The sequence below is a fragment of the Hemitrygon akajei genome, chromosome 18 (assembly GCF_048418815.1).
Source record: "Hemitrygon akajei chromosome 18, sHemAka1.3, whole genome shotgun sequence".
Lineage (NCBI taxonomy): Eukaryota > Metazoa > Chordata > Chondrichthyes > Myliobatiformes > Dasyatidae > Hemitrygon > Hemitrygon akajei.
In genome coordinates this window covers 75,203,982-75,231,044 of record NC_133141.1, presented here as the reverse complement: position 1 = coordinate 75,231,044, position 27,063 = coordinate 75,203,982, and the positions used below count along the sequence as shown (strand labels likewise).

Here is a 27,063-nt window from a genome sequence, read left to right as displayed (position 1 = left end):
AGTTATTTGTGATAAAAACCTTTCTATCTTGACATTATCATTTTGTGATTCTGATTTATACAGTTCAGAATAAAATTTTCTTAAAAGTATCATTAATTTCTAAGGGTTTATAAGTAGTTTTATTTTCTCTTGTTTGAATTGCATTTATCGTTTTAGAAGTCCGGTCTGTTTTTAACTGCCAAGTAAGAACCTTATGTGATCTTTCACCTAGTTCATAATATCTCTGTTTAGTTCTCATAATTGCTTTTTTTGTTCGATAACCCTGTAGATCCAATTGATCTATTTCTATCATATATTCCTTCTTAATTTTAGAAGTATAACTTATTATCTGACCTCTCAAATATGACTTCATTGCTTCCCACAATATAAATATATCATCAACTGAATGTGAATTTGTATCTAAAAAGAACTGAATCTGCTTTTTCATAAAATCACAAAAATCTTGATGTTTTAGTAATATTGAATTAAATCTCCATCTATAAATTGATTCCTCTTTATCTATCATTATCATTGTCATTATCAAAGGAGAATGATCTGACAATATTCTCGCTTTAAATTCCATATGTTTCACTCTGTCTTGAATATTCGTTGTTAATAGGAAAAAATCTATCCTTGAATATGTTTTATGTCTATTTGAATAAAATAAATAATCTCTTTCTTTTGGGTTAATTCTTCTCCATATATCAATCAAATTTAAATCTTTCATCAATGATAAAGTTAATTTTGCTACTTTTGATTTTGTGACAACCTTTGTTGATCTATCTAAAACTGGATCTAGACAAAAGTTAAAATCTCCACCTATTAATATTTTGTCATGTGCATTAGCCAAATTCAAAAAGACCTCTTGTATAAATTTTACATCATTTTCATTTGGTGCATAAATATTCATAAGTGTCCATAGTTCTGAAAAAAATTGACAATGTATAATTACATATCCCCTGCCAAATCAATTAATATGTTTTGTATTTTAATTGATAAATTTTTATTAACCAAAAGTGCAACTCCTCTCGCCTTTGAGTTAAATGAAGCTGCAATAACATTTCCAACCCAATCTCTTTTCAATTTCTGATGTTCTATCTCTGTTAAGAGTGTTTCTTGTAAAAAAGCTATATCTATTTTCATTTTTTTAATGTATGTTAAGATTCTTTTTCTTTTCACCGGTCCATTAAGCCCATTAACATTAAAACTTTAAAAATTCAGTAAATTAGTCATTATTTTTAATTGTGTTACTCCAATCTATAATAATACCTAATCTTTCAACTTTCGTGGTACTTTGGGGAGTCTTTTTAAAATTCTCCATGTGCTATGTGTGTCCCCACCAATCATCCAGGCAGAAAGATAGAAGAAAAATGGATTATAAAGAAAAAAACAATCACCATGATTACACACGTGAATCCTGTAGTAATCGATCCAAAGCTCCCCCAGCCCCCCGCTACATAAAAAAGTATATATATGAGAAGAAAAAAAATACTACTCTCAATTAATATTTCTCAAATTTTGCCTTTCTCCCCTGTATTATCCTTAAATGTCCATCAATTCCATTCACTGTCTCTGTCTTCATCTTTAATCCATTGCGCTTGGAAATCTCTATGTGTAGTTAGCAAATAATTGGGAGTTTTTGTGCGAACTCCTCTGCTTCTCGATAATCGGTAAAAAATCTTCTTTTTCCATCCTCCAAAAAAATTATCAGTGTTGCTGGGTGATGCATTATAAATTTATAACCCTTTTCCCATAAAGCTTTTTTTACTGGGTTAAATTCCTTCTTTCTCTTCAAAAGGTTATAACTTATATCAGGATAGAAAAGAACTGCTTTCCCTTCTATCATCAATGGCCCGTTTCTCTTTTTGGCACATTGGGCAGCCGCCTTCAGGATCTTTTCTTTATCTTGGTATCTTAAGCAATTTATCAAAATTGATCATGGATTTTGATCAGCTTGAGGTCTTGACCTTAAGGTTTCAATTAGAGTTTCTTCTTCCATTTCCAAGTTTTCAGGGATCCATTTTTGAAAAAGATTTATTGGATCTTCTCCTTCTATATCTTCTTTAAGTCCAACAATTTTAATATTGTTTCGTCTGCTAAAATTTTCAAGCTTATCCACTTTTTCCAACAATTGTTTTCTTTCTAATATCCAGGCAGAGATATTATCTTCCATTTTATTCATTCTTTCAACCATGTCTTCCATTGTGGCTTCCAAGTCTATAATTCTCTTTTCCGTTTTTTCCTATCTTTTTGTCATTTTATCAAACATAATCTCCATATTTATCATTTTTAAATTACTTTTAATGTGTTTAATTTTTCTAATTTACGCATTATTTGCATCAAAGTCTTTTCTATATTTCCAGAAAAACTTTTACCTCCATCTTCGTCTGATTGATCCAGAGAACCTGAATCTACCTCAGATTCACTTTCACTTTCGGTTTCAATCGTAACTGGGATTTGTAGTTCAGGTTGCTCGTGTTTGCGCATGCTCCTTCCTTAATGTTTGCGCAGTTCTCATTGGTCTTTTTCTTTAGAAATGGTCGATGTTGCCACAGTTTCCTGTTCTGTATCACAGAGGTGAAATGTACCTGAGCCCATGGTTCTTTGGCAGCAGTGGGCCTTGATTCTGTTCTAACTTGCGTTGTCTTCACGGTACTAGTTTTCTTCATTTTCTGTTTATGAGGCATAACTTGAAACAGTCTGGAGTAGTTTATAAGTAACTTTTAGAAAGTATTGACTAACTTTTCTTCACTTAGACATTAATTTACTGATTTTTTACTGGAGAGCTGAATTCCCGCATCTTGATCCTACGTCATCACGTGACGTCCCCCTGCTCTGCACTACCAGTCTACTCACCTTCACTTTCCCCCCTCTGACTGTCACCCAACGACCTGCTTCCAGCAGCCTAGGTGAGACTACCTCCCTATAGCTCTTATCTATGACTGCCTCATTCTCCCTTATGAGTCGAAGATCATCCAGCTGCTGCTCCAGATTCCTCACACGGTCTTCCAGATTGCCCAGCCGCCTGCGCTTCTGTCAGATGTGACTCTGCGGGAGAGGGGAGTTCCCCCAAGATTGCCACATCTCACAGGAGAGGCACATCACCATCTCATGAGTCATTGTAAAAAGTAACTGGGAACAAGCTCGTCCTCCATCTCTTCTTGTCGAAATCTCTCGAGTCAAAGCCTCAAATCTCCACTCCTTCACTGGCCGCTTTCCACAGGCCGCTCCACTTGAGGTAACCCTCTATTTATTTGTTTGAGCTTTTCAAACTGCTTGGTCACCTGACCTCGATTGCCCAATCAGCTGCTTTCTGTTGAGTCTGAACTATTCAAATCTTGATTGACTTGATTGCACAGTCCAGCTGCCAAAACTGCCAGGATCTCTCGAGTCAAAGCCTCAAATCTCCACTCCTTTACTGGCCACCTTCCACAGGCCGCTCCGCTTGAGGTAACCCTCTACTTATTTGTTTGAGCTTTTCAAACTGCTTGGTCACCTGACCTTGATTGCCCAATCAGCTATGTTCTATGTTCTATGTTTAATGTTGTAAGGTGATGTTCTAACTGCTACACTACCATGCCTGTAAGGATATCCATTAGCTTTCTACACTCGAGAGTTTTAATAAAAAAATCAGTCTACTTCTCCAAAAAAGATCAAGCCACAAGCCCCATTAATATCTTCATAAACCTGCTTTGTGTCCTCTCCAATTTGATGACATAATTTCCTGTAGCTGGATTACCATAACTGTATGCTATACTTCAAATATATCCTAATCAACTTCTTGTACAGCTGTAATGCAGTGTCCGAATCCTAACCAATAAAGTCAAATGTGCCAGGCTCCTCGTTCACCACCTTGTCATCGTTCACCATCTGTCACCACTCTCCAGGAACTATATATCTGCACTCCCAAGTCTCTTCTACAACACTCCCCAAGAACCTACCAGTTAAGCTCTGCCCTTGTTTGAAGTAAAGAGCTATTTTAAAACATGAGAGGCATAAATAGATCTTTGAAAGATCTTTCAATGATCTTTCAAAAGTCAATAGATTCTGGCATGGTTCTAGAGGACTGGAAGATTGCAAATATCACTCCGCTATTTAAGGAGGGGGCAAGGAAGCAAAAAGGAAATTATAGACCTGTCAACTTGACATCGGTGATTGGGAAGTTGTTGGAGTCGGTTGTCAAGGATGAGGTTACGGAGTACCTGGAGGCGTATGACAAGATAGGCAGAACTCAGCATGGTTTCCTTAAAGGAAAATCCTGCCTAACAATCCTATTGAAATTTTTTGAGGAAATTACAAGTAGGCTAGACAGGGGAGGTGCAGTGGATGTTGTGTATTTGGATTTTCAGAAGGCCTTTGACAAGGTGCCGCACATGATGCTGCTAAACAAGATAAGAGCCCATGGAATTATGGGAAAGTTACATACGTGGATAGTGTTGGCTGATTGGCAAGAAACAGAGAGTGGGAATAAAGGGATCCCATTCTGGTTGGCTGCTGGTTACCAGTGGTGTTCCACAGGGGTCCGTGTTGGGGCCGCTTCTTTTTACGTTGTATTTCACTGATTTGGATTATGGAATAGATGGCTTTGTGGCTAAGTTTGCTGATAATACAAAGATATGTGGAGGGGCCGGTAGTGCTGAGAAAACAGAGAGTCTTGGATAGATTGGGAGAATGGGCAAAGAAGTGGAAAATGAAATACAATGTCGAAAAGTGTACGGTCATGCACTTTGGTAGAAGAAATAAATGGGCAGACTATTATTTAAATGGGGAGAGAATTCAAAGTTCTGAGATGCAACGGGACTTGGGAGTCCTCGTGCAGGATACCCTTATGTGTTGAGTCAGTGGTGAAGAAGGCAAATGCAATGTTGGCATTCATTTCTAGAGGAATAGAGTATAGGAGCAGGGATGTAATGTTGAGGCTCTATAAGGCACTGGTAATACTGTGCGCAGTTTTGGGCTCCTTATTTAAGAAAGGATGTGCTGACGTTGGAGAGGGTTCAGAGAAGATTCACTAGAATGATTCCGGGAATGAGAGGGTTAACATATGAGGAACGTTTGACCACTCTTGGACTGTACTCCTTGGAGTTTAGAAGAATGAGGGGGGACCTCATAGAAACATTTTGAATGTTGAAAGGCATGGACAGAGTGGATGTGGCAAAGTTGTTTCCCATGGTGGGGGAGTCTAGTACCAGAGGTCATGACTTAAGGATTGAAAGGCGCCCATTCAGAACAGATATGTGAAGAAATTTTTTTAGCCAGAGGATGGTGAATCTGTTGAATTTGTTGCCATGGGCAGCAGTGGAGGTCAAGTCATTGGGTCTATTTAAGACAGAAATTGATAGGTATCTGAGCAGTCAGGGCATCAAAGGTTATGGTGAGAAGGCGGGGGAGTGGGACTAAATGGGAGAATTGATATGCTCATGATAAAATGGTGGAGCAGACTCGATGGGCCGAATGGCTGACTTCTGTTCCTTTGTCTTAGGGTCTTATAAATAAGGTGAATAGTCACAATCTAGTATGAGAGGGCTTTGGATTAACATAAAAGGGGAAGACAAAAAAAACATGGAGAAAAACTTTTTCAAATGAAGGATGGTTGGTATGTGAAACAAGCTGCCAGTGGAAGTGGTAGAGATAGATAGATAGATAGATAGATAGATAGATAGATAGATAGATAGATAGATAGATAGATAGATAGAAAGATAGATACTTTATTCATCCCCATGGGGAAATTCAACATTTTTTTTTCCAATGTCCCATACACTTGTTGTAGCAAAAACTCATTACATACAATACTTAACTCAGTAATAATATGATATGCATCTAAATCACTAACTCAAAAAGCATTAATAGAGTTACAAAATTTGAAGGTCATTTCGACAGGTACACGGAGAGGAAAGGTTTAGATGGATGTAGACCAAACACAGACAAATGGGAACAGCTCATGTAGACAGCTTGATGGGCCTGTATGAGTTAGGTCAAAAGGTCTGTTTCCATGTGGTCTAACTCTGATTCCCAGAAGGAATGTTTTGCTTTATGCTTTGTATTGCAAACTACCAATTATCACTTTACCTGTCTTACCATCAAACATCAAGGACTGTTGATGTATAGAGAGAACTTAGGGAGCAGTTTCTTAGCTCTCTGAAAGTGGCAACATACAGTACATTGATAGGTTAGAGAAAAAGGCCTTTGATATACGTGTATACGGGTATACACATATACAGGTATACGTGCTATCGTAGGGACAGAAATGTGGGCAGAGGGGGTGGGGTGGCCCTGTTGGTGAGGAATGACATTCAGTCCTTTGCAAGGGGGGGACATAGGGTCAGAGTAGTAGAGTCTGTGTGGATGGAACTGAGGAACAGTAAGGGCAAAAGGACCCAAATGGGTGTTGTCTACAAGGCCACCAAACAGTAGCATGGATATTGGGTGCAAGTTGAATAGGGAGTTAACATTGGCATGTGGCAAAGGTAATTTCGCAGTAGTTATGGGGGATTTCAACATGCAGGTGAACTGGGAGAATCAGGTTGGTGCTGGACCCCAGGATAGGGAGTTTGTAGAGTGCTTATGGGATGCATTCTTGGAACAGCTTGTACGAGAGCCGACCAGGGACAAGACTATTCTGGATTTAGTGTTATGTAATGAACAGGATTTGATAAGCGATCTTGAAGTAAAGGAGCCATTAGGAGGTAGTGATCATAATATGATAAGTTTTTTATCTGCAATTTGAGAAGGATAAGGGCAGCTCAGAGGTGTCAGTGTTGCAGATGAACAGGGGAAACTATGGAGCCATGAGGGAAGAACTGGCCAAAGTTGACTGGATGGATATCCTAGTAGAAAAGACAGTGGAACAGCTATGGCAGGTATTCTTGGGAATAATGCACAAGGTGCAAAATCAGTTCATCCCCCGGAGAAGGAAGGATTCAAAGGGGGGAAAGGGGCCACAGTGGTTGACAAAGGAAGTCAGAGATTGCATAGCATTAAAAAAAAAAGTATGACAGAGCTAAGGTGAGTGGGAGGACAGATGATTGGGAAGTTTTTAAGGAACAACAGAACTTAACTAAAAAGGCAATACGGGGAGAAAAAATGAGGTAGGAGCACAAGCTAGCCAGGAATATAAAGGAGGATAGTAAAAGCTTTTTTAGGTATGTGAAGAGAAAGAAGATAGTTAAGAACAATGTTGGGCCCTTGAAGAATGAATTGGGTGAAATTGTTATGGGAAACAGAGAAATGGCAGAAGAATTTAATAAGTACTTTAGATCTGTCTTCACTAAGGAAGACACAAGCAATCTCCCAGATGTATGGATGGGCCAAGGACATAGGGTAACAGAGGAAATGAAACAGATTGACATTAGGAAGGAAACAGTGATGAGTAGACTGATGGGACTGAAGGCTGACAAATCCCCAGGTCCAGATGGTCTGCATCCTAGGGTACTAAAGGAGGTGGCCCTGGAAATTGCGGATGCATTGGTAATCATTTTCCAATGTTCCTTAGATTCAGGATCAGTTCCTGAGGATTGGAGAATGGCTAATGTTATCCCACTTTTTAAGAAAGGAGGGAGGGAGAAAACAGAGAACTATCGACCTGTCAGCCTGACATCAGTGGTGGGGAAGATGCTAGAGTCCATTATTAAAGATGAAATAGTGGCATATCTAGATAGCAGTGATAGGATTGGGCCGAGCCAGCATGGATTTACCAAGGGTAAATCATGCTTGACTAATCTGTTGGAGTTTTTCGAGGATTTAACCAGGAAGTTAGACAGGGGAGATCCAGTGAATGTAGTATACCTCGATTTTCAGAAGACATTTGATAAGGTCCCACATAGGAGATTGGTGGGTAAAATCAAAGCTCATGGCATTGGGGGGAAGACATTGACATGGATAGAAAGCAAAGGGTAGCGGTGAATGAGTGTTTCTCGGAATGGCAGGTGGTGACTAGTGGGGTGCCACAGGGTTCGGTATTGGGACCACAGCTGTTTACGATTTACGTCAACGATTTAGATGAAGGCATTGAGAATAACATCAGCAAATTTGCTGATGATACTAAGCTGGGTGAGAGTGTGACATGCGATGAGGATGTTAGGAGAATTCAGGGTGACTTGGATAGGCTGGGTGAGTGGGCAGACACTTGGCAGATGACGTTTAATGTGAATAAGTGTGAGGTTATTCACTTTGGGAGTAAGAACAGGAAGGCAGATTATTATCTGAATGGTAGGGGAGAAATACAAAGAGATCTAGGATCCTTGTTCATCAGTCACTGAAGGTGAATGAGCAAGTGCAGCAGGCAGTGAAGAAGGCTAGTGGAATGTTGGCCTTTATTACAAAGGGAATTGAGTACAAGAGCAAGGAAATCCTCTTGCATTTGTACAGAGCCCTGGTGAGACCACATCTGGAGTATTTTGTACAGTTTTGGTCTCCAGGGTTAAGGAAGGACATCCTGGCTGTAGAGGAAGTGCAGCGTAGATTCACGAGGTTAATTCCTGGGATGTCTGGACTGTCTTACACAGAGAGGTTACAGAGACTGGGCTTGTACACGCTGGAATTAAGGAGATTAAGAGGGGATCTGATTGAAACATATGATTATTAAGGGATTGGACAAGATAGAGGCAGGAAATATGTTCCAGATGCTGGGAGAGTCCAGTACCAGAGGGCATGGTTTGAGAATAAAGGGTATGTCATTTAGGACAGAGTTAAGGAAAAACTTCTTCTCCCAGAGAGTTGTGGGGGTCTGGAATGCACTGCCTCGGAAGGTAGTGGAGGCCAATTTTCTGGATGCTTTCAAGAAGGAGCCAGATAGGTATCTTGTGGATACGGGAATCAAGGGATATGGGGACAAGGCAGGAACCGGGTATTGATAGGAATTGATCAGCCATGATCTGAAAATGGCAGTGCAGGCTCGAAGGGCTGAATGGTCTACTTCTGCACCTATTGTCTATTGTCTATTGTATACTTAATTTCATAACCTGAAGCATTGAGCAGAAACATTGAAGGTGCACCTAAGATTGGTTAGACAGCCTTGGAATGTTGAATGTACTTCTGAATACTATAATAAGAGAAGGATGAGAACAACAAACTGTAGAAGAGACTTTACCTGGAATGTAGGGGTATAGATGGACTGTGGTTAGTCTCACTGGAATGTAAGAATATAGCTTTAAGAAGAGATTAGATGGACTGTGTTTAATCTCACTGGAATGTAGGAGGCTGAGGATTGATCCATTAAATAAAAGAAATAGGAGTGTTATGAGCTGGATAGATCGGCAGAATTCCTATTCCCAGGATCGGGATCTAAAGCTAGAGGGGACAGGTTTAATATGAAAGGGATGTATTTAATTATTGACATGTAGGTTTTGTATACATGGATGGTTTCTATTGACGATGAGCTGCCAGAGAAGTCAATATTATTCATTATTATCATCATTATGTGCCATGTCATATTGCATGGGTGATCATGTTCTATGATCATGATTGTTCTTGGGAAATTTTTATAAAGAAGTGATTTGCTATTTGCCTTCATCCAGGCAGAATCTTTATAAGATGGGTGAGACCAGCCATTATCAATACTCTTCAGAGATTGCCTCGCATCGGTGGTCACATAACCAGGATTTGTGACATGCAACAGCTGTTCATAATGACCATCCACCACCCGACTTCATGTGACCCTGATCAGGGGACGAAGCAGGGGCTACACCTTGCCCAAGGGTGACCAGCAGGCTCGCAGAGAGAAGGAGCACCCTATTCTCCTTTGGTAGAGGCATAACTCCACCCCACTACCTATATTACTATTATTATTATTACAATGCTTAAAATGTCTTTTAGATAGCACCAGGGATATATTTTATGACCAAAGCAGCTGTGACCATTACTATTCTTCTTCATATCTTCCTTCAGTTCTCTGTTCTTTCTGATAACAAAATTTTGTTTTCTCACTAACATTTTAGGATCTTTTGCAAAATATGGAAATAAATCAGAATTTGATCAGGAAAAATTATGTTTTGGAGTGTACAATCAGTCGTCTGTCTGCTTGGCAAAGAATTTTTTATTGCTGCAGTCTTTATGATCCGTATGTCTTTGTTAAGTAAATGCTGTTGCAGCGATCAACACTTCCACTTGATTTATTTTGTCTTTGATATTTTTCAGGAGAGTTTTTGCATGACCTCCATGAAAGCAGCAAACAAATCATAGAAACATAGAAAATCTACAGCACAATACAGGTCATTCGGCCCGCAAAGTTGTGCCGAACACGTCCCTACCTTAGAAATTACTAGGCTTACCTATATCCCTCTATTTTACTAAGCTCCATGTACCTATCTAAAAGCCTCTTAAAAGACCCTATCGTATCCACATCCACCACTGTTGCCGGCAACCTATTCCATGCACTCACCACTCTCTGAGTAAAAAACTTACCCCTGACATCTCCTCTGTAATTACTCCCCAGCACCTCAAACCTGTGTCCTCTTGTGGCAACCATTTCAGCCCTGGGAAAAAGCCTCTGACTATCCAGACAATCAATGCCTCTCATCATCTTGTACATCTCTGTCAGGTCACCTCTCATCCTCTGTCACTCCAAGGAGAAAAGGCCTATTCTCATGAGGCATGCTCCCCAATCCAGGCAGCATCCCTGAAATTCTCCTCTACACCCTTTCTATGGCCTTTACATCCTTCCTGTAGTGAGGCGACCAGAATTGAGCACAGTACTCCAAGTGGGGTCTGACCAGGGTCCTATATAGCTGCAACATTGCCTCTCGGCTCCTAAATTCAATTCTACAATTGATGAAGGCCAATACACCATACACCTACTTAACCACAGAGTCAACTTGCGCAGCTGCTTTGGACTCAGACCCCAAGATCCCTCTGATCTCCACACTGCCAAGAGTCTTAACATTAATACTATATTCTGCCATCATATTTGACCTACCAAAATGAACAACTTCACACTTTTCTAGGTTCAACTTCATCTGCCACTTCTCAGCCCAGTTTTGCATCCTATCAAAGTCCCGCTGTAACCCCTGACAGCCCTTCACACTATCCACAACACCTCCAATCTTTGTGTCGTCAGCACACTTTTTAACCCATCCCTCCACTTCCTTATCCAGGTCATTTACGAAAATCACGAAGAGGGGGTCCCAGAACAGATCCCTGAGACACTTCACTGGTTACCGACCTCCATGCAGAATATGACATGTCTAAAACCACTCTTTGCCTTCTGTGGGCATGCCAGTTCTGGATCCACAAAGCAATGTTCCCTTTTATCCCATGCCTCTTACTTTCTCAATGTGTTCAGTCACATCCTCAAAAAAATCAATCAGGCTCGTAAGGAACAACCTGCCATTGACAAAGCCAAGCTGACTACTCCTAATCATATTATACCTCTCCAAATGTTCATTAATCCTGCCTTTCAGGAATTTCTCCATCAGCTTACTTACCACTGAGGTAAGACTCACTGGCCTATAATTTCCTGGGCTATCTCTACTCCCTTTCTTGAATAAAGGAACAATATCCGCAACCCTAAAATCCTCCAGAACCTCTCCCATTTCCATTGATGATGCAAAGATCATTGCCAGAGGCTCAGCAATCTGCTCCCTCGCCTCCCACAGTAGCCTGAGGTACATTTCTTCCGGTCCCAGCGACTTATCCAACTTGATGCTTTCCAAAAGCTCCAGCACATCCTCTTTCTTGCTACATGCTCAAGCTTTTCAGTCTGCTGCAAGTCATGACTACAATCACTAAGATCCTATTCCATAGTGAATACTGAAATATTCATTCAGTACCTCTGCTATTTCCTCCAGTTCCATACACACTTTCCCACTGTCACACTTGATAGGTCCTATGCTTTCACGTCTTATCCTCTTGCTCTTCACATACTTGTAGAATGCCTCATGATTTTCCTTAATTCTGCCTGCCAAGGCCTTCTCATGGCTCCTCATTTCCTTCTTAAGCTCCTTCCTAGTAGCCTTATAATCTTCTAGATCTCTAACATTACCTAGCTCACTGAACCTTTTGTAAGCTTTTCTTTTCTTCTTGACTAGAGTTATTACAGCCTTTGTACACCACGGTTCCTGTACCCTACCATAACTTCCCTGCCTCATTGGAAAGTACCTATACAGAACTCTACACAAATATCCCCGGAATATTTGCCACATTTCTTCCGTACTTTTCCCTGAGAACATCTGTTTCCAATTTAAGCCCCCAATTTCCTGCCGAATAGCCTCATAATTCCCCTTACTCCAATTAAACGCTTTTCTAACTTGTCTGTTCCTATCTCTCTCCAATGCTATTGTAAAGGAGATAAATTATGATTACTATCTCCAAAATGCTCTTCCACTGAGAGATCTGACACCTAACCAGGTTCATTTCCCAATACCAAATCAACTCCTCTTGTTGGCTTATCTACATACTGTGTCAAGAAAAACTTCCTGAACACACCTAACAGACTTCACCCCATCTAAACTCCTCGCTCTAGAGAGATGCCAATCGATAATTGGGAAATTAAAATCTCCCATCACGACAACTCAGTTATTATTACACCTTTCCAGGATCTGTTTCCCTATCTGCTCCTCGATATCCCTGTTACTATTAAGCAGCCTGTAAGGAACACCCAGTAAAGTTTTTGACCCCTTCCTGTTCCTAATCTCCACCCACAGAGACTCCGTAGAATCCCTCCATGGCGTCCACCTTTTCTGCAGCCGTGACACTATCTCTGATCAACAGTGCCACACCCCCACCTCTTTTGCCTCTCTCCCTGTCCTTTCTGAAATGTCTAAAACTCAGCACTTGAAGTAACCAATCCTGTCCCTGAGCCATCCAAGTCTCTGTAATGGCCACCACATCATATCTCCAAGTACTGATCCACGCTCTATCTTCATCCGCTTTGTTCACAACACTCTTTGCATTAAAATAGGCACATCTCAAGCCTTTGGTCTGAGTGGGTCCCTTCTCTATCATCTGCCTATCCTCCCTCTTGTACTGTCACAAGCTTTCACTATTTGTGAGCCAACCTCCTCTTCCCCAGTCTCTTCAGTTTAGTTCCCACCCCCCAACAATTCTAGTTTAAACTCTTCCCAGTAGCCTTAGCAAACCTCCTCGCCAGGATATTGGTCCCCCTGGGATTCAAGTGCAACCCGTCCTTTTTGTACAGGTCACACCTGCCCCAAAAGAGTTCACAATGATCCAGAAACTTGAATCCCTGCCCCCTGCTCCAATCCCTCAGCCACGCATTTATCCTCCACCTCATCCTATTCGTATTCTCACTGTCGCGTGCTACAGGCAGTAATCCCAAGATTACTACCTTTGCGCTCCTGCTTCTCAACTTCCTTCCTTACTCCCTGTAGTCATTTGTCAGGACCTCTTCCCTTTTGCTACCTATGTCATTGGTACCGATATGTACCACAACATCTGGTTGTTCACCCTAGGATATCTTGGATCAGTCTGCAAATTCTTGCTATCCTGAATTTTATGTATTTATTTACTCAGAAGTTGATTTATTTTCATTACAAATGTTACTATATTTGCTTTACTTCAGGAATCAACATAATCTGAAAAGGCACTGAAAAGAGATTTAACAAGAACTTTCAAAGAAGGATAGATGGGGATTATTTTTGGTCCTGACTATCACTTCCTGTGTTTTACTTTTGCTCCATCCTATAGCGAGAAAACAAATGGAGATTTCAACTAGCATAATTTATTAAACACTGTTTATATAGTTAAAAGAAGCATGTTCATTATTCCACTGAAGGAAAGAGTTTCTCAAAGAATCTCAAATATTTTGTTCTAATTTCTTTTATAAAATATATGGATTGTGGAATTACAAAATAGTACCGTACAGATGGAGATTAGTGGCCCTCTTGTCTTTGTGCTGTATTCTAGATAGAATTATCCAATTAACCACACTCTCCCTCCTTTATACCCATGGCATCTGTATTTTTCTCTTCAGCTCTTTAAGCAGTTCTCTTTTGCATCCACTAGAGCAAGGGTTCCCAACCTGAAGTCCATAGACCCCTTGATTATTGGCATTGGTACATGGCATAATAAAGGTTGGGAACCCTTGATCTAAAGCAAAACCTTTCTTATCACAGCAATCCATGTGTGAGGTCAGAGTTAACCATAGATGTTGCATCCTAGCTGTCTAGATATACAAGCCTGTGCAGTACAATTATGGAGAGCAAATTGTTGCCCACATAGCAAGCCCCCCTCCCTCCACACATCTGATGAAGACAAAGGAACAGAAAAGACTGATATAGTTTGGCATCAGCAGCATCACAGGATTTGCCAGTCAGTGTTGAACTAAACAGGGGACTGCCTTGCCAACTCCAGCTCTAGATTTTTCCCTGAGCATTTACCCCAAGGCCTTCCCCATGAGTGGGTGTAGCCACATAGTAGCGAAGGTTTGAAATCAGAGCTTTTCTTCTCCCAGATGAGCTGTTAACCACAGCTGTCGAGCCCCATCTGCCCGAAGGCACCAATAACCCGCTTTTGCCCCTTCTGTCAGTAGAAAAGGTTTTGTGGGGCTTAGTAGCTAAGCCACACGTAAAGGCCTGGAGCTAGACTTGATTGTCAGGGGCTATTTGAAGTGCATGCCATTAGGAGCATTTAATAGATAGTGGGAGCTTGTCTCCATTACAACCCTCCAGCTATAACAACCTTAAGCAATCCATGACAGATAACTTGAGAAAATTCATGCAGCTCATCAAAAAATTATTTCCAAGAGAATGAAAGAGATTATATTTCTATTTGTAAATGCATGGAATTTATTTTCATATCTTGTGAAACAGCATCAGTTATACTTAGCCTTGAATGAGTATGTTTGTATAGTTAACAGAATACTCAAATTTATTTCATCAATGAAACAGGAAACCTTTTAGCTGAGACAATTGAAAATACTATCGATGCAAAGAAACTGAAAAATCTAATCCGTGTTCCAAGGGGATGTGGTGAACAGAACATGGCATCAATGACACCAGTGCTGATTGTTACAGTCTACCTAGACAAAACCAACCAGTGGATGAAGTTGGAAGTGGACTCTAGAGAAACTGCAGTGAAGAATATTCAACAAGGTACAGAGCATCACTGATTTATATACATTGTTTAAAATAAAAAGCATTGTTTAAAAAATATGTAAGCTGTTAAATTTTAAGTATGACCATAGATGTTTGCTTTGAGCATCTGGCATCACATGTACAAAGCAACAATGCTTCATGTTGATAATATTTTTGACAAAGTGTTGATTTTTTTTAATAGAAATAGATTGTCAATAAAAGCTAAAAATTGTGGTAAAGTGAATTCTCCATCAGAGACTGAAAGGATATGTTGTCATTGAAGAGAGTCCAGAGGAGGTTCACGAGGATAATTGCGGGAATGAAGGGGTTAACATATGAGGAGCGTTTGGCATCTTTGCACCTGTACTCAATAGAATTTAGCAAATCACAGGAAGATCACATTGAAACTTGCCAAATGTTGAAAGGACTAGTTCAGGTGGATGTGGAGAGAATGTTTCCTGTGGTGGCGGTATCCAAAACTAGAGGGCATAGCCTCAAAACTGAGTGGCAATCCTTTATAACAGAAGGAAGAAGGAAGATTTTTTAGCCAGAGAGTAGCAAATCTATGGAATGCTCTGCTACAGACTGTGGTGGAGGCCAACTACATGAGTATATTTAGGGCAGAATTTGATCATTTCCTGATCAGTCAATGTATCAAAAGATATGGTGAGAAGAAGGTGTATGGGATTGAGTGGGATCCAGGATCAGCCATGATGGAATGGCAGAACAGACTTGGGCTGAATGGCCGAAATCTGCTTCTATGTCTTGTGTTCTTATGGTTTTAGATAGATAGATAGATAGATACTTTATTCATCCCCATGGGGAAATTCAACTTTTTTTCCAATGTCCCATACACTTGTTGTAGCAAAACTAATTACATACAATACTTAACTCAGTAAAAAATATGATATGCATCTAAATCACTGTCTCAAAAAGCATTAATAATAGCTTTCAAAAAACTCTTAAGTCCTGGCGGTAGAATTGTAAAGCCTAATGGCATTGGGGAGTATTGACCTCTTCATCCTGTCTGAGGAGCATTGCATCGATAGTAACCTGTCGCTGAAACTGCTTCTCTGTCTCTGGATGGTGCTATGTAGAGGATGTTCAGAGTTTTCCATAATTGACCGTAGCCTACTCAGCGCCCTTCGCTCAGCTACCAATGTTAAACTCTCCAGTACTTTGCCCACGACAGAGCCCGCCTTCCTTACCAGCTTATTAAGATGTGAGGTGTCCCTCTTCTTAATGCTTCCTCCCCAACACGCCACCACAAAGAAGAGGGCGCTCTCCACAACTGACCTATAGAACATCTTCAGCATCTCACTACAGACATTGAATGACGCCAACCTTCTAAGGAAGTACAGTCGACTCTGTGCCTTCCTGCACAAGGCATCTGTGTTGGCAGTCCAGTCTAGCTTCTCGTCTAACTGTACTCCCAGATACTTGTAGGTCTTAACCTGCTCCACACATTCTCCATTAATGATCACTGGCTCCATATGAGGCCTAGATCTCTCTAACCCTTATAGTCTTATAGACATTATTAAAATTAATAGATGTTGGGATTAAGCAAGGAATTTAATATCTAGGACAGCTATGATCTGACATGCCAGACAGGACAAAAAAAAAGAAAATCGCGCAGGATCCAAGGGAAAGGCAAATTGGGTCCAAGACTGTTAGGAAGCAAAAAGTAATGGTTGCTCAGTATTTTGTAGTCTTTTGTGCAATATATGTCAATGATGTAAATCTAAATGTTAGGGCAATTTATGGAAAATAAAACACGTAGTTTGACAGCAATGTATAAAACCATGGAAGTGACAGATCATTGTGTTTAAGTATGGAATGAAGAGTATGTAATGGGTAGTAAATTATGTGATGGTATTGGGTTGGCTGATCGTGATGTTCTAAACTCAAATAAAGATGCTATGCCCTTTCAGATATAAATAGCCATGAGTACCGTCACTAAGGAATGGTTATACTGTAACTAACCAATCTTCAAAGATTACTTCACAACCCTGTTTATTCTTTATGGCAAGCTTAGTTTCGAATACCCACTATTTGAGTGGTGGGTCCCCTCTCCCTACCAAGGAGAAGATACTTCCAGCAAACAAAATAGCTTAAACGCAGTTTATTTTCAATGATTCACATTTAAATCCAAGCAACATTCTTGAAATGCATTCATAACTCAAAAGATTTCAATCTTATAAAAGACTTCCAAATTACACTTCTAAAAGGTAGAGGTACAATTCCTATCAGCTAATAAAAACATATCTATGATGCAAACAAACCAGTCATGCATTGCAGAAATCATAGACAGAGGAATGGACTCTCTCTTTCTTTCATACTCTTGATGTTCCTTACCCCATTCTAATGAGCTTGAACTGCTCTTCACATTTAGACAGTTTCTTTGTACTTGGGCGACTTCACACTTGTAATATTCTTTTAGATACCTTTTAACAAAAATGGTCTAAAAGCTCAAACAAGGGAAAATCTGCAGATCCTGTTAATCTGTGCAACACACAGCTTCTTGGAGTCTCATTTCCCAGCTATGCACCATTAGTGCTGTGAAGCTGACTGCCTAAGCACATAAACCTTCCAATTTTTTGATATGTTAAGTCCATGCCTCTGGTCTGCAAGTTTTCTTGAAATAAATACTTAGCCAGCATTGTCAGTTTGAAAGAAGTCAAATTAAGCAACCTGTTGTCTTGTACTGCACCTCTTGATCAGCAATAAACCAGGTGCAGTGACCAACATCCTGCATTCTAAAGACAATGTGTCTGTATGCAAATCTGTGCTTTCAAGCTCATTACTCATTACTGATTGCCATTTACATTAAGAAATGAAGGCTCCCATTTACAACCAGAAGCTAAATAAATAATCTTAGATGGAAGTTTAACTTACAACTGTTTGATTTTTATAAGTAGCGACTGCTGTGTTTAGAAAGCTTAGCTTAGCAAAAATAAGAGGCCCCCAGGAGTAGAATATCCATCATAATGTTGAGACTGGAGTGCAAGCCCAGCAGTCCAGACTGTATGGATGACATAAAAAATGGAGTCAAATGCTGACATACAGAACTGGCTAGCTTTGACAGGGATAGAAAAAAAAGAATAAGCTAAATTTGGAAAATTGGATATTGAGTCTGGAAGGCTGCAAGACATCTGGATGAAGACATTTTCTTCCTCAAGCTTGTACTATCCCTTATCGTAACACCGTAGGAGGACACAAATACACATATATGGTTAATTAAAGTGGCAGGCAGCCAGAAGATCAGGGGTGTTCCAATAGGCTGAATACTCTACAAGTGATCACTCAGTCTACATTTGGCTCTCTGTGTTGTATAAGTGACCACAGTGTGAACCCTGAATGCAGTACACTAAATTAGAAGTACAAGTGGACTGATCCACTTGGAAAGATGATTTTGGTCTCTGGATGGTGCGAAGGGTTAAGGGGAGGGGAAATAAGTGCTGCGTCTGCTGCAGTTGCATGGATAAGTGCTGCAAGATGAGGGGAAGGGAGTGGAATTTGTGCCTGGTTGTAGAATTTTGTTGGACATGGCAGAAATTGTATAAGACAATGAGTTGAATACGGGGATGAAAACAAAGGAGTAGGAAATATATAAGATGTGGTCAAAGGTTCTATGATAGAAGGGAGTGCAACATTCAAGAACAAGGAAGACATTACAGGTGCACCTGTGTGGAACATTTGATTATCAGAATAAATGAAATGATGGAATGGAATCCTGACCAAAAGCAAGTTGAGAGGGTAATGAGACCGGAGGGACTATTGTGACCACTAGGTCATTGAAGACTTAAGATGGAAAACAGAAAGAGTATATTGGCATTGGCAAATAGGAACTACAAAGGGAAAACAAGTATCAGTTTAAAAAGTGACATCTGAGAACATGATATTTCAAAATGATCAAGGTGTCAGGGTGAAAGATAATAACTAATTGCAGGACAGGAGACAAATTAGGATCCATTTGAGACTCATAAAATGGGCTGTAGGGGAGATGAACGATGAAGATCACAGGCATCAGGAGATGACAAATGTATCTGTGCAGCTGATGTGATGTCAGAGGGCAAGGTGTTAGAGTAAAGCTAATTCACAATATTGTTTCAATATGTAAATACTTTAATAAATGTAGTGGAGGCTATATAATGAGTGTTTAGAAATGGAGCGTATCTCATTTGGAACATGATACAACAATCAAGTTGTTAGTATATAGTAATTCAATGTGTGTGCCTGTAATTCAGAATCAAGTTTTCAGAATAGAGTAACTCGACGTGAATGTGCTTTATTTCTACTTTCATAAGCACAGCACAGTGGGAAAATCCAAATTTCTACAGATCTGTTTTCCCAGCATTTTGTTACTGTTTGGAATTCATGGAATTCGTAATTTTTATTTTTTTTTACCCAGGTTATACCCAAGAACTGGCGTATCGCAAGGAAGATGGTTCTTATGCAGCATATATCCAATGGCCATCCAGCACATGGTATATTCAAATTGACTTTTAAATGTTTCCTCTCCTTTCTGAGTATAATCTGAATTCCCAGTACATTGTTATGATTTTTTTGTGAAATGCTGTTGCCACAAGTATAAAAAGCCATTAAACTTTCTACCTCTACAAATGATGCTTGTGATTGCAACACAATACCAAATGTATAAAATGCACAAAATTAGTTTGAAAATCTTCCATTCTAAAAATGAATAATGATTCTTTTAGAAATAGTGTATGTCTTGACTGCTGTGAACTATTTCCATGGATAAAATAGTGGAAAATAATAGTTGTTTTGAAAATAAGTGGTTTGCAAGGGTTGCAAGGATGAATCAATCAGTGATGTTATTACAGGGTTCATGGTTAGATTTCTTCATTTGATTATTTTTAATATTTTGGCAGTTCAGAATATCTATCTTCTCGTTATGCTCTCAATTTGTTATCTTTTACGAGTGCTGGGGAAGTGATACTATGAAAGATGTCCCCCTTTAGTACTAGGGCTTCATAGCAGAGTCATAGAAAAGTACAGCACAGAAACAAGCTCTTTGGACCATCTAGTCCATGCCAAAACCTGTTAAACTGCCCACTCCCATTGATCTGTACCAGGGCCATAGTCCTTCATACCCCTACCATCCATGTACCTTCGCTTAAACATTGAAATCAGGCTCACATGTACCATTTGTGCTGGAAGCTCATTGTGTAGCAGATCTTAATTCAGTGTACAATAAAGAGTGAACTTCTACCCTTCAACTTTTATCAATTAAATTTGTGCTGTATTTCTTCCAATTTAGGTTAACTGCCTATGTGGTTAAGGTGTTTGCAATGGCATATAACTTGATCACAGTTGAGCCACATGTACTCTGTGGAGCTGTGAAGTGGCTGATATTAAACAAACAGAAACCTGATGGTCACTTTCACGAGGATGCTAAAGTAATGTCTGGACAGATGATTGTAAGTGAAATATCTTTTTTACACTTTTTCACTCTTTATTGTGTAGGACATGGAACCAGATGATAACACAACAGTAAAATGAGCTATTCAGATCAGTAAGACTGAGTCAATTTATTGAAAAGTTGGACAACTTTCCATTTATTTGTTCTCAGGAAGTCGGGGGCTTGGCTCGTCTTCCCTAGTTGTCTATCATTTATAACCCTTGAACTAAGTTCCTAGCTCATTTCAGAGGGCATTTTAGAGTTAAGTGGAGAAATACATGATAACCCTGGCCAGAGAGGACTAGCTTTATTAAGGAATATTGACCATGGTCAATGTGGACTAGTGGAAAAGACAGCATTCTTAGGTCTGACAAAGTAATGATGGCAGTTTACTTGCATCACATCATATTGAAAAGTTTTTAAATGATCATCTAGTAATTTCATCATTCAATATGTACAAAATGCTGGGAAACACAGCAGGCCAGGTGGCGTATATGGAGGGAAATAAGCACTTAACATTTTGGGCCATGACCCTTCATTGGTACTCAGCACAAATCATTAACTAGTGAAAATCTGCAGATGCTGGAAACTTAAGCAACACACACAAAATGCTGGAGGAACTCAGCAGGCCAGGCAGTATCTATGGAAAAGAGTACCGTCGACGGTTTGGGATGAGACAGACATAAGGTGATAGGTGAAATTGAGAACGGGGGAGGGGTGAAGTAAAGAGCTGGGAAATTGGTGAAAGAGATATAGCGCTGGAGAAGAGGGAATCTATTAGGAGAGGACAGAAGGCCATGAAAGAAAGAAGGGGGAGAAACACCAAAGGGAAGCAATGGGCGGGCACTGCTGTCTCCTCTACTGTCATGATGAGGCCACACTCAGGTTGGAAAAACAACATCTTATATCCTTGTATTCAGTCTGGGTAGCCTCCAACCTGATGGAATGAATATCAATTTCTCGAACTTCTGGTAATGCCCCCTTCCCTATTCCCCAACCCCTTTTCCCTCTCTCATCTTATCTCTTTGCCTGCCCATCACTTCCCTTTGGTGCTCCTCCTCCTTTTTTCCACAGCCTTCTGTCCTCTCTTATTAGATTTACCCTTCTCCAGCCCTATATCTCTTTCAGCAATCAACTTCCCAGTTCTTTACTTCATCTCTCCCCCTCCCAGTTTCACCTATCACCTTGTGCTTCCTCCCCTCCCCCCCCCCACCTTCTAATTCTGACTCCTCATCTTTTTCTTTCTCCAGTCCTGCCAAAGGGGCTCGATCTGAAACATCGACTGCACTCTTTTCTATAGATGCTGCCTGGCCTGCTGAGTTCCTCCAGCATTTTGTGTGTGTTCCAGATCATCAAGAGTTTGTTTTCTTCCATCGATACTTCCTAAATTGCTGAGCTACTCTACCTAATTAAGTGGCCACTGAGTGTATATTCGTGATCCCCTGCTGTTATAGCCCATCCACTTCAACATTTCAGATGTTGTGCATTCAGAGATGTTCTTCTGCACTGTAGTATTGCGTGATTATTTGAGTTACTGTCACCTTGAACCAGTCTGGCCATTCTCCTCTGAGCTCTCTCATTAGCAAGGCATTTTCACCCACAGATTTGTGGCTCAATGGATTTCTTTTTGTGTTTTGCACCATTCTCTGTAAGCTCTAGAGACTGCTGTGTATGAAAATCCAAGAAGATCAGTAGTTTCTGAGCTACTTAATCTACCCCATCTGGCACCAATAATCATTCCATAGTCGAAGTCACATAGATCACATTTCTTCCCAATGCTTGGACCTCTTGACCATGTCTGCATGTTTTATGCATTGTGCTGCTGCCATGTGATTGGCTGATTAGATAATGGCATTAACGAGCAGATGTACAGCTTTACCTAATAAAGTGGCCACTGGGTGTATGTACATCGATCTGAAGTATGTTTTGCGATAATGTTTGGAATTGGGGAGAGAAATACTAGGTGAAAGGATTTTAGAAGAGGTTGGTCTTGGGGAACAGGCTGAGGACAGGGATATAAATGCAGAAATCTATCATTTATAAAGACCAAGGATGAGAAAAGGTGAGAGAAAATGGGGTTGAGGAGACAGGGTAGGTCAAAGTAATGAAGACTTCAAAACAATGTAGAAAATAGACCAGGGGTGGGCAAACTTTTTGACTTGTGGGCCACAAAGGGTTCTAAAATTTGACAGGGGGGCCGGACCAGGAGCAGATGGACGGAGTGTTTTGGTAATACACCTCATAAGAGAAAATAAAATATCATGGGATATGTAGAAAACATGTGCTTTAATTTCAATTGAAAATGAACAAATGCATTACAACAAAATATCTGTCTTTGAAGTCCCATGGTATTTAGCTATTTATTGAAATGACTTTTAAAACACTGAAAATTAAATGAATAAAATACAGCTTTTTTTAATAGTGTTATTATTTTAAAGCACTGAAAATTCTGTTATCCTTCAAGATATTATCATCATCACTCTCCTCCTGACTGTCTTTATTTCAAAAACGGTAGGAGATGCAGGTCTACTTGTCCTGCTCCTTCTTATTCAATTGTCCCCTGTGCCAAAACTCAACAACGACCAGCACAAGGACAGAACAGTGACAGCGCGCCAGTATGCGGAGCACGTTATTTGATCTGGAGCGCATTTTTTATTTTGAGAACGTACGTGCACCTGCGCACTACTCATGTCCATCACTTAACAGAAATGACATGTAACATGTAAGGCTTATTGAAAAAAATATTTTCAAATGCATTTTTTACATAACACAACGAAGAAACTTATTTTTAATTTCAGTGGGAACAGTGTTGTTGGTCTCCCTTTTTAGCCAGCGCATCAAAGTCTGGATTTAGTTTTGTTGTGGCGAAAACGCCAGAATTGCGGGGAAAAAAACGTTAACAAGGTTTATTAATATAATTTCATCAAGTTCTGCGGGCCGGATTAAAAAGCTTAACGGGCCGCATATGGCCCCCGGGCCATAGTTTGCCCATGCCTGAAATAGACTGAAAATCCAAAACAAGTTCAAAATTAGCTTTGAAATGCATAGGAAATGTCTTCAACAATACAGGAGATTTATTCTTTTCTTCATTCACAAGATGAGAACATTTCATGCCTATCCAAAGTGCACATAAGTTAAACAATAGACAATAGGTGCATGAATAGGCCATTCGGCCCTTCGAGCCAGCACCGCCATTCTATGTGATTATGGCTGATCATCCACAACTGTTCCTGCCTTCTCCCCATATCCCTTGATTCCACTATCCTTCAGAGCTCTATCTAACTCTTTCTTGAAGGCATCCAGAGAATTGGCCTCCACTGCCTTCTAAGGCATTGCATTCCACAGATCCACAACTCTCTGGGTGAAAAGGTTTTTCCTCAACTCTGTTCTAAATGGCCTACCCCTTATTCTTAAACTGTGGTCTCTGGTTCTGGACTCCCCCAACATAGGGAACATGTTTCCTGCCTCTAGAGTGCCCAATCCCTTAATAATCTTATATGTTTCAATCAGATCCCCTCTCATCCTTCTAAATTCCAGTGTATACAAGCCAAGTCGCTCCAGTCTTTCAACATATGACAGTCCCACCATCCCAGGAATTAACCTCATGTTATTGAATGCTGTTTGTCATTTTACACTATTTATCATTACATTGTTTAAGTATATCTTCATCAGCTGATTTTGATGGGCGCAACATACCTTTTTTGCTAGATTATTTGAAGCCATTGGCATTATAACAATTAAAATTGGTTTAATTAAATGTCTTATTTGCCTTAATTCAAGTGTTGCTTAATCATGCGTGTTTGGGGTGTATTTTTATATGTGGTATTTCCCTTTAGGGAGGAATTCGTGAATCGCAGGACTATTCACCATTGACTGCATTTGTGCTGATCGCAATTGTTGAAGCTAAGACGGTTTGCTTGCACTATGTTGCGGTAAATTATTTTTATTTTATAATATAAGATATCTAGTTCATGTATTATTTCAAGGAAGAGCAGGAGAGTGCTGGCAAATAGTTACACTCAATCAAGATCATCAAAGGCTGCATGAAGTTGTTTTGCTGCATTTCGTGAAAGTACTTCAAAGCTGTAAAATATTGAATCTTTTATAGGAAGATCAAACCCTTTTGAAAAAGTTGGCTGTGCAAGGCTTCCTCAGATTTCATTTGGATTTTTATTTGTTCTGTGGAAAAATACAACTAAACTTTCGTTCAAACATCAAACACCCACAATAGACAGGCTGAAACGTCAAAGGGCAAAGTGTGAATTCACTAAGTGGTCATTTATACAATCATTAACCCATGCTGCAGTAAAGTAAAAGGTTTGAACACATATGGGAGCAATTAAAAGGTGCATCAAGGTGCAAGGTCTGAAGCAGAGAGTTAAGACATGTAGCACCTACCACCAAGGACATGCTCTCTTCTTGCTGCTGCCATCAGGAAGGAGGTACTGGAGCTTCAGGACACACACCACTAGGTTCAGCAACAGTTATTATCTCTCAACCATAGCTCTTGAGCCAGAAGGGTTAACTTCACTCGCCCCATTCTGAACTGTTCACACACCCTACGGATTCACATTCAAGGACTCTTCATCTCAGGTTCTCAATATTTATTACTTATTTCTTTGTTTGTTATTTCTCAGCTCAGGTTGGTAAAAACCTGAGCCAACCACATGCTAGGAACTTTTGGACCATTCTAGTGGTGTTTAGTATTATGGTTTTTCAAGATTTACGTAAATAATGCTGTGTAGGCCTAATTGTTTAAATGCTATTGTGCAGTGCCTTGGGATAATACTGGTAGTAGATATTACTACTGGGACAATATATAACCATTTAACAATTACAGCATGGCAACAGGCCATCTCGGCCCTTCCAGTCTGTACCAAACACTCATTCTCACCTAGTCCCACCAACCTGCACTCAGCCCATAACCTTCCATTCCTTTCCTGTTCATATACCTATCCAATTTTTTCGTTCCACACAGCTACCACTCTCTGAGTAAAGAAGTTCCCCCTTGTGTTATCCCTAAACTTTTGCCCCTTAACTCTCAACTCTTGTCCTCTTATTTGAATCTCCCCTACTCTCAATGGAAAAAGCCTATCCACATCAACTCTATCTATCCCCCTCATAATTTTAAATACCTCTATCAAGTCCCCCCTCAACCTTCTACATTCCAAAGAATAAAGAACTAACTTGTTCAACCTTTCTTTGTAACTTAGGTGCTGAAACCCAGATAACATTCTAGTAAATCTCCTCTGTACTCTCTCTATTTTGTTGACATCTTTCCTATAATTCAGTGACCAGAACTGTACACGATACTCCAAATTTGGCCTCACCAATGCTGTGTACGATTTTAACATTACATCCCAGCAGCTATACTCAGTGCTCTGTTTTGTAAAGGCCAGCATACCAAAAGCTTTCTTCACCACCCTATCCACATGAGATTCTACCTTCAGGGAACTATGCACCATTATTCCTAAATCACTCTGTTCTACTGCATTCCTCAATGCCCTACCATTTAACATGTATGTCCTATTTTGATTAGTCCTACCAAAATGTGGTGCCTCACACCTATCAGCATTAAACTCCATCTGCCATCGTACAGCCCACACTTCTTTCTTTCTTTTTCAATCTTTTTATTAGTATTAATAATATTATGAACAAAATACAATTGATATATTAATAAAGGGATTACAAACATACAAATTCCCATTGCACGTGAAAGAATACATAAGCAATGAATACAGTATTAATAAGTTTTCCCGAAACATGAACCATATAGTATATATATAAACCAGATATATCTAGAAATTTCATAATATATAATATAATATAAAAAAGAAAAAAAATTTATATGCAAAGTTAACTAACCTACTAATCTAGTGTCTAAAGAAAAAAAGGAAACAAAAAAAAGAAAAAAAACTAAAAAAAGGGAAAAAAGGGCTGTTTATAATATATCACAAGAATACATAAACATCAATGTCGTCAACTCTGATCCTCTCAACATAAATATGATTAAAGCTGATAAAACCAATAAGCTTGGAACAGGGTCGTATTACATCATATGAAAATATTGAATAAATGGTCTCCATATCCTTTCAAATTTAATAGAAGTATCGAATACACCACTCTAATTTTTTCTAAATTTAAACATAACATAGTTTGAGAAAGCCAGTGAAATACAGTGGGAGGATTAATTTCCTTCCAATTCAACAAAATAGATCTTCTAGCCATCAAAGTGAGAAAAGCAATCATTCGACAGGCGGAAGGAGATAAATGAAGTGAGTCCATCATCATTGGTAAACCAAAAATTGCGGTAATAGGATGGGATTGTAAATCGATGTTCAGTACCGCAGAGATAATATCAAAAGTATCTTTCCAATATTTTATCAAAAGCGGACATGACCAAAACATATGAGTTAAAGAAGCGATTTCCAATTGACATCTGTCACAAATAGGGTTTATATAAGAATAAAAATGAGCTAATTTATCCTTGGACATATGTGCCCTATGTACAACCTTAAATTGTATTAATGAATGTTTGGCACATATAGACAATGTATTAACTAATTGAAGAATTCTATCCCAATTCTCAATAGGAATAATAAGATTGAGTTCTCTTTCCCAATCCTTTTTGGT

At 39.6% G+C, this 27,063-nt stretch overlaps 1 protein-coding gene across 1 annotated transcript in view; it reads left to right on the top strand.

Annotated features, from left to right (window-relative positions):
• The window catches only part of LOC140741526 (complement C3-like), a 313,216-nt gene that overhangs the window by 209,724 nt on the left and 76,429 nt on the right, over window positions 1-27,063 (top strand). The window contains exons 24-27 of the mRNA XM_073071820.1: window positions 14,823-15,026; window positions 19,420-19,495; window positions 20,290-20,449; window positions 24,267-24,362. Coding sequence (XP_072927921.1) covers window positions 14,823-15,026; window positions 19,420-19,495; window positions 20,290-20,449; window positions 24,267-24,362 — 536 coding nt within the window. The remainder of the gene's footprint in view (window positions 1-14,822; window positions 15,027-19,419; window positions 19,496-20,289; window positions 20,450-24,266; window positions 24,363-27,063) is intronic.